The 16,698-nt window shown below is 34.9% G+C and overlaps 1 protein-coding gene across 2 annotated transcripts in view; it reads left to right on the forward strand.

Moving 5' to 3' along the window:
- LEMD3 (LEM domain containing 3) overlaps positions 1–16,698 on the forward strand; it is a 68,307-nt gene that overhangs the window by 40,135 nt on the left and 11,474 nt on the right. For both annotated transcript variants that reach the window (XM_070494329.1, XM_014838589.3), the window contains exons 5-9: positions 13,779–13,858; positions 13,945–14,090; positions 15,241–15,342; positions 15,454–15,556; positions 16,232–16,410. In XM_070494329.1, the coding sequence (XP_070350430.1) occupies positions 13,779–13,858; positions 13,945–14,090; positions 15,241–15,342; positions 15,454–15,556; positions 16,232–16,410 (610 nt within the window). The remainder of the gene's footprint in view (positions 1–13,778; positions 13,859–13,944; positions 14,091–15,240; positions 15,343–15,453; positions 15,557–16,231; positions 16,411–16,698) is intronic.

Raw genomic sequence — 16,698 nt, forward strand, 5'->3', positions numbered from 1 at the left:
CTATGCCTAGTTTGTTGAGTGTTTTAATCATGAAAAGGTGTTGAACTTGGTCAAATACTTTTTCTGTGTCTGTTGAGGTGTGATCATGTGGTTTTTACTCTGTGTTCTGTTAATGTGATATAGCACATTGATTGGTTTTTGTGTATTGGACCATCCTTGAAGTCCAGGAATAAATCCCATTTGGTCATGGTTTATGATCCTTTTAATGTGCTGCTGAATTTGGTTTGCTAGTATTTTGTTGAGGATTTTTTACATCTATATTCGTCAGGGATATGGTCTATATTTCTTGTAGTGTTTTTGTTTGGCTTTGGTATCAGAGTAGTGCTGGTCTCATAAATGAGTATAGAACTGTTCCCTCTTCTTCAGTTGTTTTGGAGGACTTTGAGAAGGATTAGTGTTAATTCTTTAAATGTTTTGTAGAGTTCTCCAATGAAGCCATTGTGTCCTGAACTTTTTTTTGTTGAAAGTTTTTGATTACTGATTCAACCTCCTTACTAGTTATAGGTCTGTTCATATTTTCTATTTCGGTCTTGGTAGGTTATATGTTTCTAGAAATTTATCCTTTTGTGAGGGGGTCATCCGATTTGTTGGTGAATAATGGTTCATAGTAGTCTTTTATGATCCTTCTTATTTCTGTGACATCACTTGTAATATCTCTTTCATTTCTGGTTTTATTTATGTGAATCTGCTCTCTTTCTTGGCTAAGGGTTTGTTAATTTTGCTGATCTTTTCAAAAAAAATCAACTCTGTTTCTTTGATTTTTTTTTTTCTTTTCTCTATTTTGTTTATTTCTGCTCTAATCTTTATTATTTACTTCTGCTAACTTTGGGCTTAGTTTGTTCTTCTTATTGTAGCTCCCTGAGGCATAAAGTTAGGTTGTTTATTTGAGATCTTTTTTTTTTTAATTAAGATTATGATAGTTAACAACCTTGTGAAATTACAGTTGTACATCATTATTAGTCATGTTGTAGGTACACCACTTAACCCCTAGTGCCTTCTCCCCACCCCCACTTTCCCCTGGTACCCACCGATCAGTTCTCTTTGTCTATATGTTAACTACCACCTATGAGTGGAGTCATACAGAGTTCGTCTTTCTCTGTCTGCCTTATTTCACTCAACATAATACACTCAAGGTCTATCCATGTTGTTGTGAATGGGACGACTTTGTCCTTTTTTATGGCTGAGTAGTATTCCATTGTATATACATACCATATCTTCTTTATCCAATCATCAGTTGCTAGGCACTTAGATTGGTTCCATGACTTTACTATTGTGAATAGTGCTGCGATGAACATAGGGGTGAAAGGGACTTTTGGAATTGCTGATTTCAGGTTCTTAGGATAGATACCCAGTAGTGGGATGGCTGGGTCATAAGGTATTTCTATTTTTAACTTTTTGAGAAATCTCCGTACTGTTTTCCATAGTGGCTGCACCAGTTTGCATTCCCACCAACAGTGTATGAGGGTTCCTTTTACTCCACAGCCTCTCCAACATTTGTCGCTGTTGGTTTTGGATATTTTTGCCATTCTAACAGGTGTAAGGTGATATCTTAGTGTAGTTTTGATTTGCATTTCCTTGATGATTAGTGATGATGAGCATCTTTTCATGTGTCTATTGGCCATCCGTATATCTTCTTTGGAGAAATGTCTGTTCATGTCCCCTGCCCATTTTGTGATTGGGTTGTTTGGTTTTTTGTTATTGAGCTGTGTGAGTTCTTTATATATTATGGAGATTAACCCTTTGTCAGATAAATAACTTGTAAATATTTTTTCCCAATTAGTGGGCTGTTTTTTTGTTTCAATCCTGTTTTCCCTTGCCTTGAAGAAGCTCTTTAGTCTGATTAAGTCCCATTTGTTTATTCTTTCTATTGTTTCCCTTGTCTGAGGGGTTATGGTGTCCGAAAAGATTCTTTTGAAGCTGATGTCAAAGAGTGTACTGCCTATATTCTCTTCTAGAAGACTTATTGTTTCAGGCCTAATCTTTAGGTCTTTGATCCATTTTGAGTTTATTTTAGTGAATGGTGAAAAAGAATGGTCGATTTTCATTCTTTTACATGTGGCTGTCCAGTTTTCCCAGCACCATTTGTTGAAGAGACTTTCTTTTCTCCATTGTAGGCCCTCAGCTCCTTTGTCAAAGATTAGCTGTCCATAGATGTGTGGTTTTATTTCTGGGCTTTCAATTCTGTTCCCTTGATGTGTGCAGCTGTTTTTGTACCAGTACCATGCTGTTTTGATTACTGTAGCTTTGTAGTATGTTTTGAAGTCAGGGATTGTGATGCCTCCAGCTTTGTTCTTCTTCTCAGGATTGCTTTAGCAGTTCGGGGTCTTTTGTTGCCCCATATGAATTTTAGGATTCTTTGTTCAATTTCTGTAAAGAATGTCATTGGGATTCTGATTGGGATAGTGTTGAATCTGTAGATTGCTTTAGGTAGTATGGACGTTTTAACTATGTTTATTCTTCCAATCCATGTGCATGGAATGTCTTTCCATCTCTGTATGTCATCATCGATTTCTTTCTTGAAAGTCTTGTATTTTTCGTTGTATAGATGTTTCACTTCCTTGGTTAAATTTATCCCAAGGTATTTTATTCTTTTTGTTGCGATTGTGAATGGGATTGAGTTCTTGAGATCTTTTTCTGTTAGTTCCTTATTAGCGTATAGAAATGCTACTGATTTATGTATGTTGATTTTATACCCTGCAACTTTGCTGTAGCTGTTGATTGTTTCTAATAGTTTTCCTATCGATTCTTTGGGGTTTTCTGTATATGAGATCATGTCGTCTGCAAACAGCGAGAGTTTTACTTCTTCATTGCCTATTTGGATTCCTTTTATTTCTTTTTCCTGCTGAATTGCTCTGGCCAACACCTCCAGTACTATGTTGAATAAGAGTGGTGAAAGTGGGCACCCTTGTCTTGTTCCTGTTCTGAGAGGGATGGGTTTCAGTTTTTGTCCTTTGAGTATGATGTTGGCTGTGGGTTTATCATATATGGCCTTTATTATGTTGAGGTACTTTCCTTCTATACCTATTTTATTGAGGGTTTTTATCATAAATGGATGTTGGATCTTGTCAAATGCTTTCTCTGCATCTATTGAGATGATCATGTGGTTTTTCTTTCTCATTTTGGTAATGTAGTGAATCACGTTGATTGACTTGCGGATGTTGAACCATCCCTGTGTCCCTGGTATAAATCCCACTTGATCATGGTGTATAATCTTTTTGATGTATTGCTGTATTCGGTTTGCCAAAATTTTGTTGAGGATTTTTGCATCTATGTTCATCAGTGATATCGGCCTGTAGTTCTCCTTCTTTGTGTTGTCCTTGTCAGGTTTGGGAATCAGGGTGATGTTGGCTTCATAGAATGTGTTAGGGAGTGCTCCATCTTCCTCTATTTTCTGGAATAGTTTGAGAAGGATAGGTATTAAATCTTCTTTGAATGTTTGGTAGAATTCTCCAGAGAAGCCGTCTGGTCCTGGACTCCTATTTTTGGGGAGGTTTTTGATTACTGTTTCTATTTCTTTACTTGTGATTGGTCTATTCAGATTCTCTATTTCTTTCTGATTCAGTTTGGGGAGGTTGTAGGAGTCTAGGAATTTGTCCATTTCTTCTAGGTTGTTCAATTTGTTGGCATATAGTTTTTCATAGTATTCTCTTATGATCCTTTGTATTTCTTCAGTATCTGTTGTGATTTCTCCTCTCTCATTTCTAATTTTATTTATTTGAGACTTCTCTTTTTCTTGGTGAGTCTGGCTAAGGGTTTATCGATTTTGTTAATTTTTTTGAAGAACCAACTCTTTGTTTCATTGATCCTTTCTACCATCTTTTTTGTTTCAATGTTGTTTATTTCTGCTCTAATTTTTATTATTTCCCTTCTTCTACTGACTTTGGGCTTTGTTTGTTCTTTTTCTAGTTCTGTTAGGTGTCGTTTGAGATCGTTCTTCTTCTTTAATGTAGGCGTTTACCACTGTAAACTTCCCTCCTAGCTCTGCTTTTGCTGGATCGCATTGAGATGCTAGTGAACTTTTTGAATCTGTCCCTTTCTTTCCCCAGATTTGGGAAGTTTTCCGCCATTGTTTCTTTGAATAAGCTTTCTGCTCCTTTCTCTTTTCTCCTTCTAGTACTTCATAATGCATATATTGGTCTGGTCAATGCTGTCACCTAAGTCCCTTATGCCGCCTTTACTCTTCTTTGTCCTTTCGTCTTCATTGTTTTTCTTTTTGTTTCCCTCACTGGATGATTTCAAATGACTTGCCTTTGAGTTCCTTCTTTCTTTCTTCTCCTTCATTGAGACTGCTATTGAACCCATGTAGTGAATTTTTCAATTTAGTTATTGTATTCTTCAGCTCCAAATTTTGTTTGGTTCTTTTTAATGTTTTTTTCTCTCTCTATTGATATTCTCATTTTATTCATGCGTTGTTTCCTGAGCTCGTTGAGCATCTTTATGACCGTTTTTTTGAATTTTTTGTCAGGTAATTCTTATCCCTCAGTTTCCTTAGGGTCAGTTTGTGGAGATTTATTTTGCTCCTTTAGTTGGGCCATATTTCCTTGTTTCTGTCATATGCCTTGTTATTTTATCTTGGGATCTATGCATTTGAAAAAACAAGCATGTCTTCCAGGCTTTATCGACGGCCTTCATGCAGGGGAAGACCTTCACCAGTGAGCTCAGATGACGATTCTGGTATCCTCTCAAGCCTTTTCTGTGGTTGCATCTTCTTTGGACTTGTGGGCATAAATTCCCAACAAAAGTGTTTTCTAGTTTCTTTTTTCAGGAGCTTGTAATCTCTTGCTCCCTCTGGTGGCTCTTTGCTGTACTGTGGGTCCTCTGGAGCAGCCGCAAGCTGTCCAGCTCTTTTTTGTTCTCATCAACCCCCAGGCATCTAGACTATGTCACATCTCATTAGTGCACCGAGACAGGTGATAGTGAAGCCAGTCCCTTGTGCCACTCTCTGAGAAACTGGGACGTTGCACTCATGCTCCAACTCTTTCCCTCCTCAGGAGGAAGCCAGGAGTTGGGGGTTTTCTCCCCATCATTCTGCACTGAGCTGGGAGGAGGGGCAATGGCGGGTGAGTGTGTCCTAGTTCAGATGGCCCATACCTGGTGCCCTTACCTGTCAGTGCTTAGATTCAGGCAAGACAGAATCCTAGCCCTCTGGTAGCCCCCCGAAAAGTCAACGTTAGACGTATGTTCCAGTTTTCTCTTTCCCTCCTCAAGGAGAAGCCAGGATTGGGGAGTTTTCTCTCCATTGCACCAGCCTGTGCCAGAGGAAGGGGCTCTGGAGTGTGAGTGCTACTGATTTTCCTCCTGGCTTCCATGCAGCTCGCTTCGTGCTTGCTTGGGGTGCAGGAGTCTCTTAACTGGTTTCTGGATTTCTTACAAAGGAGTTGGTCTGTGTATTATTGAATTTGAGTCTCCATGGGGGAAGAAGGGTCTGGGGCTTCCTATTCTGTCATCTTGCTGATGTCACCCCTTCTTTTTTTTTTAAATTTAGAATATAGTATAGTTCTAAGGCTTTCAGCAAGATTTTGGTGATAGTCTCTCTCCGATTATATGATTGTCAAAAAAGAGAAATGTCAGGGCTGGCCCAGTGGTGTAGCAGTTAAGTTTGCATGTTCTGCTTCAGCAGCCTGGGGTTTGCCGGTTCGGATCCTGGGTGTGGACCTACACACCGCTTATCAAGCCCTGCTGTGGCAGGCATCCCACATATAAAGTAGAGGAAGATGGCCACAGATGTTGACTCAGGGCCAGTCTTCCTCAGCCAAAAAAAAAAAAAAAGAGAGAGAGAGAGGAGGATTGGCAGCAGATGTTAGTTCAGGGCTAATCTTCCTCAAAAAAAAAAAAGAGAGAAGTGTGGACTCAGTTTTTAATTCATGACATATATGTAGATACCCAAGAGGTGTTGAGACAATATAATATGATGGAAATTAGATGTGGATTTAGATTCTCACTAGCACTGCCACATAAAAGCTGTGAGAAAGTCCTTTCGCTTTTCTTTACCTGTTTCTCAGTGTGAAAGTGGGGCTGTTATTAATACCTTTCAGAGTCGTTGGGACACTAAGTTGGTATATAAAGTACCTAGCTCAGTGCCTGATGATTATAGTAGCTTCCTAATAAGGTTTATTCTTTTTCTGCATTACTTAACTAATTAAATCAGTGTGACCCTGAAGAGAGGATTCTAATAACATGCTACTGGATTCGTCTCTCAATCTTGTTCTCTTCTTCCTTTTCAGTTTGGACCTAGATGAGAACATTGATGACAAACAAATTTCTGGATAGTGTAATTGCTAATAGATTGGATAGCTAACGAATCAGAATCCAAAAAGATCTTCAAGAAGGAGGGCTTATGCTTATGGAGCTCTGTACGTGGAATAAAATATTCCGGGAAGAGAGTGTAGCATGTGGGAATCCAAAACAAGCAAGTGGTTCCTTATGAGATATTTGACAATGTTCTTACTTCCAGCAGTAGGAAAGACTGACCCAACCAGTGCTTCCTTCCTGCTTTCTCTTTTTTTTCCCAGTTAAATCTCTTAGAGAGGTTATGGCACAGATATGTGTTGTGGTTGATCATAAATTCCTGGGGTAAGATAATTTACATTTCAGAAGAACCCTGAGACTCTTAAAATCTGCTGAATACTATATTTGAAGGACTAAAGGGATGGGCTAGGGCGTGGGGACAGGAAAGGGCTTGATCACTAGTGAAACTGGAGCTGAGGAAGAGGTAGTGGTTGGTGTGGAAGAATGATTAACCTTCTCGCTTTCGCCTCCCCCAACCGTTTGATTGCATCTGTCGGTCAGCAAAAGGATAAGGTGAAAACAAGGGACACAGAACCAGGGCTGGGACAAGTTGGAGTCTAAGCCAGGCAGCAGTAGTGTGCAAGAGATTAATTCTACTAAAGGCTAGCAGCAAAGGAGTTACTGAAGGCACCCAGGTGTGAGCTGAGAGCTCATGTTGAGTTGGGAACTGAGTGTATTGAGTGAAAAAAAAAGTTGATGTTAATGAACTCCAATCTTAAAAGAGATTTTCATGTCTTTTATCTGAAATGAGCTGATGTTTCAGATTGTTTTGCTTTTTTTAAATTTAGTAGAGTTTAATTTGATATGTATTTTTATGAAAGATTTTGAATTAATTATATTTCTTAATTAACTGCTACAGTGTAACGTTAACGTACACTGTAGAATTAGAATGTAACAGTAGAAATGTTAATATCCTTCTTAGATATTTGGATTTGTGTGTGCCTTTGTGTTTGTTAACCTTTTCTTTTTGGAGTCCCGTTTCCAGGATTTCAAATGCTGTGAAGCCTGCTGTGGCTTGTTACCACCAAAGATGCAGTTTGGACTGCTACTAAAAAAGAAAAAAAGAACATTAAACAGGAATTTTTCCCAAAAAATAGTTTGAGGGTCTAGATAAAAGCTTTTAAGTACTATTTTTAATAATGCTTATTTTTTCAATATAACATTAACTCATGGAAAATAAAAGGAAAATGTTTCAAATTCACCACCTAAACTTTAACCACTCCTTTTGGTCCATTTTCTCAAGTCTGTTTTTATATTTTTTCTCTGAAACTAATATTGCTGTAAATATGATAAATATTTCATATTATAAATATTTGTATTTTTTTCTTAAAGTTATGCGCATTTTCCCATGTCATTGTTCAGGTTTTTGAAAGCTTTCTTTTTCTGACTGGATAGTGTTTCTTTACGTGCTTGTATTGTATCACTTGGTGGTTTTTCACTATTATGAAAAGCACTCTAATCTTCGCAGATGGTGTTTGATTTTCCGATCATTTCCTTACAAATAGTCCTAGAACGGAAATACTTGTTCAAGGAGCAGGAGCTTTTGTTAATGCTTTTGATATATGTTACCAAATTACTTTCTCATTTGGAATGACAGTTTTAGCAAAACCCAGCCTTTCGGCTATTTTATTTTCTTTTACCCAAGTTCTAGCATAAATATGGAAGAACCTCACTACAAAGCTGGTATCAAACAATGATGGGAATATGTGTATTGTAGACTTTCTGCTTGTGGAGAGAGATCTATTATTGTACATTTCATGTGTTTATACTAGAGTTTTATCAGCGACACAATTAAGTTTTTGCATTCATAAGTCAATGAGCCAGAGAATGTGTAGAACTCCTAAGGGTGTGCGTGTAAGCTAATTTTCCCCAACTTCTATTGCATTTTAAGCACACTGTTAGTTTGATGGAGTTAAATGAGAGAATAAGTAAGCCTCACTAAAATTTTTTTATTTCTTGAATATGAGGTCTTTGTATTTCATTCTTATTTTATTTCTCTGACTTTCTCCTTCAAAGGAAATTTAAATAAATATGACAGGTAAATAATTTAAACACTGTTTTTCTAACTCCTCCAATGTTTTTCTGGAGCTTTTTATTCATCATTTTTGAGATTGAAAACTTGTTTTGATTTGTGGAAAGTTAAGAGGTCCCTCTGGTGGAACATTTAGGGAATACATAGCGTTATATATTTTCATGAAAAGATGTAGATTGGTTTTTTAAGTTAAATGGTGGGAACTTTGTATGATGACTTTCCAGTATAATGATGTAATGAATCCCGGTTTATACCTAGGTGACTTTCAAAACCTATTTAATCTTTAACACAATGAATATGTTTAAGATGTGTTAAGAAAATAACGGGAAAGAAGATAGCTGCAAGTACGCCAAATTATGGGGCTGGAAAGACTTTTGTGACCTAGGTTGGAATGCTAATCATTGTTAATAAAATTGTGTCTGTGGAAAAATAAGTGTTCTGAGAAATGGAATGAGGGAGAAGTTTCATAATAATTATAATTTATCAAGTACAATTTAGTTTAGTATTTTCTGTATGTTACCTCTGATTGTACAATGATCCAGCAAGGTAGGTGATATTAGACCCGCTCATAGGGGTTTAGTGGCTAGGTCATCCAGCAAGTAAGTGATGGAACTGACAATAGAATCACGTACTGTGCACTTCTGCCTTTTAGATGGAAGGAGTGAGTTCGTAACCCCTAGCTTCATCTATTGAGTGGGCAAGGGACTAACCCTCAGTAAGGGTTAGGATCTGAATTGATCAAAGAAGATGCATATGCATAAATGATGTATTTTCTTTTATCCCCAGTTAAGGTTGTACATATAGCTAGTCAGTAATGGAGTCATGATCTGATCCTAGGCCTACTTGACTCCAAGGACAGTGGTCTTTCCCATATTCCTGGAGGTGAAAGATCGAGTTCCCACTGAATCAGCAAGAGTTAAATTATATTCACTATTGATTTCTGTGTATCATATTTTAATTAATTTAAAAAGCAACATCTGATGTTTAGCCTACATCATCTCACAGTTAACCAGAATATTCAGTAATTGTAAAACCACATAGCTCTCATTACCATGTAAGTTACCTATTTTGTGAACTGTCTCCCATAGGTTTTTAATATTTGCTTACTTCTCCCTTATCAGTGTCTTTTTCCCTCCATACTGATGTTTTGTTGCTTTATTTAACGAGCTGAGTCTTTTACATGAAACAGTATTATTTTGGTACTTTGAAACTGTAATTCAAGTTCAAACCATGTGACATGGGTTTTAAAACACACAATCTTAGCCAAATTATTTTGAAAATAAGGTAAATTGGGAATTGAGAATTATGGGTGTGTATATGCACATAATGTGTTAAAATAGATTTGTTAAAGATTTGGGAAAACATGCTTTGAATTTTAAAAGATTTATATGAAGCAGTCAGCAGTATGTTGGCTGAGCTATTGCCTATAAGTAAATAGTAATAAGTAATAATAATGATAGACCTGCTTTAAAAATTAAAAACTTAGTTTCCTCCTGATTTTTGTCATCAGTTCTCGGAAAATGAGGGTTTTATGATGCAGGAATGCCTTACCCCAGGGGTTGGCAAACTACAGCCCGCAGGCCTGTTGTTATATGGCCTGCTGGCTGTGTTTTACAACATTTTTAAAGATTGCTTTAAAAAAATATGTAACAGAGATCAGAAATGTATATGGCCGCAAAGCTTAAAGTATTTACTCACTAACCCTTTACGGGAAAATGTTGGCCTACCCTTGCCTTACTTATAGCTTTCCAGGTGGCTGCAAAAAGTGAATAATAAAACACTTTTGACTCTTAAAGGTAGAGGCTCTGAATGCTACAATGTTAGCATGAGCTGTTTTTAATTAGCATAAGCCAGGAAAAAATTCAACTTCTACTTCTACCAAAATTCCATTTTATACTACTGTAGAACTGTAAGTACCGTGTAGAATATTTGTAGAAGTAATGGCCTATTTAAGACCTCAACGTCCCATTAAATCTTTAATGAGGTTTTCAATATCAATTGTTTTTTGAAAATGTGTATTCCTAAAGGAACATTCTATGGTTCTGCTGTATTCCAGATAGTGAGTAGATATCTGAATGATGTTAATTTGTGGTGTTAATATGGGAAAGGAAAACAGAAAATGGGAAAATAACAGGATACCCTTTTCTTACCCTCATTATTTTATTACTAGAAGTTTTAAGCTGTGTTTTTCCATGTACTTAGCTTATTAGAGTAGGTGTCCTTGTTAATTTGATCCATTATCTACATTTTTAAGGATCATTAAAGAGAGCAATAATGCTATTTATACTATCTTCAGCCCCCTAAAATTTTTATATTTAAAATATACAACTGGGGGCCTACATGGTGGCGCAGCGGTTAAGTTCACATGTTCCGATTCAGCAGCCCAGGGTTCGCTGGTTCGGATCCCGGGTGGGGACGTGCCACTGCTTAGCAAGCTGTGCTATGGCAAGCGTCCCGCATATAAAGTAGTGGAAGATGGGCACAGATGTTAGCCCAGGGCCAGTCTTCCTCAGCAAAAAGATGAGGATTGGTGGCAGATGTTAGCTCAGGGCTAATCTTCCTTGGGAAAAAACACACACACACACACACACACACACACACAAAAAGAAAACAAAATAAAATATACAACTGATAAACTTGGAAATTTATTTGTTTTTGCATTATTTGAAACTTACATTTATAGTCTAACTTTCAAAATTTTATGTAGTAATGCAAAAATGTCATAATATTCTGCATATTGTAATAATACAAGCTGAAGAACATATATATAAATACAGGTAAATACAGCATATGTATTTCATTTTATTTTTAAAATATCTGTGTCTTTGAAGGATAAAGTCTTGAACTAAATAAGTACAAAATCGTTTTAAAAAACCTACGCATTACATAGAGGATCAACACAATGTCTCCAGCTCCCTGGATAACCCATATTAATCTTCCCTTTTGGATTTTCAAAGTCCTTATCTAGCTTGTTCTTTATCTAATCCTGATTCATGCAGTGTAACCAGAAGTATGTTCTTTGGGTGCTTCTTCATCAGCGCTTTTTTCCTTCTCTAATTTTAGAGCAAGTGAATATGAATTCTGTTTGATTTTTAGTTATACGCTAAGTGATTTCTAGTAGTGTGTTTATAACAATTAGTAATTGCCTGAAATTATTTTTGTGTTATTTTATTGCGTACCATTTTAAAGCAATATTAAAACTTAAACAAAAATCACTTTTTTCTTCATTGTTTTCCAGTTCTTACTCATAAGAGTACATATCTTTTATAGTTACAAATATATATAAATTGAGTGTTGTAGTTTTACTTTTTTTAACATATAGCTATTTAGCTTTTATTGTGATCATTTCTGAATCTATAATATCCCATTGAAATGATTTCATATATAAGCCATTTCTCAATTATTAAATACTTATATTGGCTACAAACATTTTGATATTTATAAATAATGCAGAAATTATCACACTTTTTTTTAATAGATAGCCTATAGTTATCTTCACCATCTGAAAAATCTTGGTAGTAGTTGTAAATTAGTAATGATGCCTGGCAAGATTAGTTCTGCTTCATAAAACATTTTAGTACATTTTCAAACTTGATATATTAAAATAACTGGCCAGTTTCATATTAGGAAGTAAATGGTACTGATCAAATGAAAACCTTGTAATTCCCAATGCTGCTGAAGAATCTGTTAATAAAATGCAATAGCTATTACTTACAAAATTCTTTCTGTTTTTTAAAAGGGACTTTTAAAAAGGACTTATTTCTACTTTTAGAAATTCATTCTTTATACTTCAAAAAGTACATAAAGATATACTTGGAATAGAATAGAATCTCCATGAGCATAGGGAACATTGATTGTTTTTAGTGCTATGTCTCTAGATCCTGAAACAGTACCTGGCACATAGTAGGCTCTCAATAAATAATTGTGGAATGAAAGAATTTTCAAGGATATTTATTACATATTATCTTCTATGTGAAATAATTGGAAATGCTCTAAATGTTCATTAATAAGGAGTTGATTAAAGTATAAAATAACCGTACAATGGGATACTATTTTGCTGGAAAAAGTTGGGTTGTTCCATGTGTACTGACATTGACAGTCACGATACCTCAAAAAAATACATTTATTTTCAGTATTTCGATTTAAAAAATACATAATTCGCCTATACACAGCAGTTGTTAAACTTGTTGGCTTCAGGACCCTTTTACACTTCTAAAATTACTGAGGACCCTAAATGGCTTTTATTTGTGGGATATATATACACAAATATATATATATATTTTTATATGTATGTATATATTTATACTTATATATTTTACCATATTAGAAATTAAAACAAATTTTTAAATCTACCTATTTAAAATAATACATTTATTACATGTTAACATAAATAATGCTTTTATGAAAAATAACTATATTTTCCAAATAAAAACATTTAGTGAGAAGTGGTATTATTTTACATTTTTGCAAATCTCTTTAATTTCTAGCATCATAAAAGACAACTGAAGTCTCATATCTGCTCTGCATTCAATCTGTTGTAATGTTGTGTTGAAGTAGATCAAGAAAATCTAGCCTCACACAGATAATGTAGTCAAAACAGGGGAAAGTATTTTAATACCCTTTTCAGATAATTGTAGATATTCTTCTTTGATACTACACCAAAACTCTACAAGTAGTAGTTTCTTAAAGATTAGTTGCCATGTGGAATTTGAAACCATATCTGTGAATTTGTCATACTTTGTCTCTAAAGTCCTTTGGTCTATTTTTCACTTAGAATGGATCTTTTAACCATGCCAAGATTTTATAACTCATGCATTGGTCATTTGGAAAATATTGGTTTACTGGGTATGCAGATCTTTCAAATGTTAACACATTTTACTATGCTGTACCCAGAAGTCACGTTCATTAATATCATAACAGTCTCATTGCAGAGGTTTTTAAGTATTGTGAAGCTGTCAAGCTCATAGTAATGTATGCAAATTTTTCAAAATTCTGCTCTTTACTTGAAAGCTTGAATTTTATCATCCGTTACAGAATTGTTTTTATTTGATGGGCTTGCTTCATTCACTTCTTGAGAAAATGTCTGTGAATAGCCAAGTCTGAATAGTTTGTCATTTGTTCATCTAAAAATAATGTTCCATAAAAAGACAAAGTGGCTAATTCACTCTTAGCATGATGATACTTAAAAAGCAAATTATATATATAAAGACCCCCAAATCTGTAAATGTAATGTAAAAAAAAACAAAAACGGCAAAATATTAACAGTGGTTATCTTAGTGTGTTGGAGAAATGGTGACATTTTTTCTTTTTTCTCCGTTTTATTTTTCTGTAATGAATAATACATTTTTGTTATATAAAGTGTTATATAAAGATAAGGTATGTTTATTGAACAGTTTACACATAGAGTCAAGTGAATGTGAATTATTAAGAATAATTATTTTTTAATTTTTCTTATTAGGATTTAGGTTCTGAATATGAAGATGTATTTAACACCTCATTGAAGTGGATTTTAGAAAATGGAAAAGATGTTGGAATAAGGTAAAGGGTTTGATTTCCATTTTGACCATTTTGTAGTATAAGAAGTGGTTTTGACTCTAAACTCTCCCTTAACTATTTTTAAATAGGTGTGTCGGTTATGGCCCTGAGGAAGAACTGAGAAATATAACTGATGTGCAGTTTTTACAATCCACAAGACCACAGATGTCTTTCTGGTGTCGTTTTCGACGTGCTTTTATTACTGTCACCCACAGGTTATTGTTGTTATGCTTAGGTAAGTTGTTAGGATGAGAAGGAAGATAGATTATAGTCCAGAGGTTTTGTGTCTGTGTTTCACCAAAGGCCAGAGTTCAGAATTTACTTCTGTGATAGTTGCTATTATAAATCACATCTAAAAGTCTTCACTAAGCTATAATAATATTGAGTTTTTTTATACTTTCAGTATCAATCTAAGGGCTTAGAAAACTACTATAAGGAGAGGTGGGAATAAAACTTTGTCATAAGAATGTCACAGGAAAAGCAAATGTAATGCATAGGTAGACATCTACTTTAGAAAATAGAACAGGAAAACAAAAATTAAGCTTATTTTTTAAATAATATTATAAATTAAGTTCATTAAAATTATTTTTAATTTTAAAGATATCATTTACCTAAGTTAAAATTTTCAAATTCCTAGATTTTATGTGACAAATTATATTCATTTTTTCTTTTTTCTGTCCAAGTCCTTTAAAAATAATTGAATTTGCTTAAAGTAAAATGTAGTATGTTTACAGTCTCATGAGACTCACTTTTCCAGTAGTTTAGTGCTGCCCAGAAAAAAGTTTATGAAATATATTTATATTATTTTGTTTTTAAAAATATATATAATTTAAATGTTCAGTTGTCAATGTAATAAAAGAAATGGTTTTTCTAGAGAAAGTGAAACTCTAGAAAAATGTTTAATGTTAAATTTTTCTATGTAGTTTTTTTTTTTTTTTTTTGAGGAAGATTAGCCCTGAGCTAACATCTGCTGCCAATCCTCCTCTTTTTGCTGAGGAATACTGGCCCTGAGCAAACATCCATGCCCATCTTCCTCTATTTTATATGTGCCCGCCACATGGCTTGCCAAGTGGTGCCATGTCCACACCTGGGATCCGAATGTGCGAACTTAACCGAGGTGCCACCAGGCCAGCCCCTCTACGTAGTTTTAATTATGTAGCTAATTCAACCACTGTCTTGAAGAGTCATTCCATTATCCCATTACAACAATTAGAATAATCACTGTAGAAAATGTCACAAGTGTTCTTTTTTTTTTTTTTTTTTTTTTTTGCTTTGTTTTGTTAATCCTGTGTTTAACAACTGGCCCAGTAACTTCAGGTTGCAATGTATGTTGTTGATTGCCACTGACCATAATTTTTAAAGTACAAAATATATAAATATTCCAGGTGTAGTGATGGTTTGTGTCGTTCTGCGCTACATGAAATATCGCTGGACAAAAGAAGAAGAGGAAACAAGGCAGATGTATGATATGGTGGTAAAGATTATAGGTATGATACTTATAAAAATCTAAACTATTTCTAGAATAGTCATTGGGTAATGGACTAGAACATGATGTCCAATGATTGATTCATTTGTAAATTCATCTGATTTATTTTCAGATGTTTTACGAAGTCATAATGAAGCTTGCCAGGAAAATAAAGATTTACAACCTTACATGCCTATTCCACATGTGCGAGATTCCTTAATACAGCCTCATGACAGGTATGTTCAAAGCAGTGTGAATTGCAGTAAATCTGAATGTTGGTGTCTTCTGCAGTGCTGAAAATTATATTGAGAGTTGTGACCCTTCTCAACTAGACCTGTTGTACTATGCAGGCATTATTTTTGTAGTTTAAACTCTCCTTTCTTTCTAAATTCTCCTGTTCTCCTCCTGATTGTGAGTAGCATAATAGACAACTGGATTTCTAAATCATTCTCATTCCTATACATTTTTAATTCTTTGTTGTCAATCTCTACCTTATTTCCTTTAATTTCATCTTGATAAAGAAATAGGAATAGACAGTAGCCAGTAATGTTTTACTAATAATTTTTTTAAGTGCTTTATTTTAAGCTTTCTAAATTAAAGAACTAAATAGTAACTTTTTGAAAATAAAAGATGATGCCATATCCTGAAGCAGCATTCTTAACCCTAGCAACATGCCAGAATCACCAGTGGAGCTTTTGGGGGGAAAATCTGATGCTTAGACTCCCCCTCTGGAGCTCAAAATTCCGTAAATCTGAGGTGAGGTTGAGGCATCTAAATCTTTTTTGAAAAAACTCCATAAGCAGTGATAAGAATAGCTAGAGTTAACAATAGCCACTACCTTCAATTACTAATATTTGAAAAAGATGACAAGCCAGGATGATGGTAAATTTGTCATTTTGTTCACGTGATAGGAAAAAAATGAAGAAAGTCTGGGATAGAGCTGTTGACTTCCTTGCTGCTAATGAGTCTAGAGTTCGCACGGAAACACGAAGAATAGGTGGTGCAGATTTTCTAGTTTGGCGGTGGATCCAGCCTTCTGCATCCTGTGACAAAATATTAGTAATACCTTCTAAAGTATGGCAAGGTCAAGGTATGTATTTTTAAACAACAAATATGTAAACATGAGTTGTTTTCTTTTTTAACTACGAAAGTCTTATGTGTTTGAAGTAAAATAGTACAATTGAAAGATGCATGAAGGCCAAGCTCCTGTCCACTTCCATCCCACAGAAGGAATCAGTGTTAGCTTCTTCTGTAGCCTTCCACTTTTCTTCTTTCTAATATAGACATAAATAGTTTGTCTTTACTGTAGTAGAATACTATAACATTACTTTAATTTTTTCTTTTTCACTTAACAAAGCAACTTAGGATGATAGATCTA

Source organism: Equus asinus, chromosome 22 (genome assembly GCF_041296235.1).
Source record: "Equus asinus isolate D_3611 breed Donkey chromosome 22, EquAss-T2T_v2, whole genome shotgun sequence".
NCBI classification, from domain to species: Eukaryota; Metazoa; Chordata; class Mammalia; order Perissodactyla; family Equidae; genus Equus; species Equus asinus.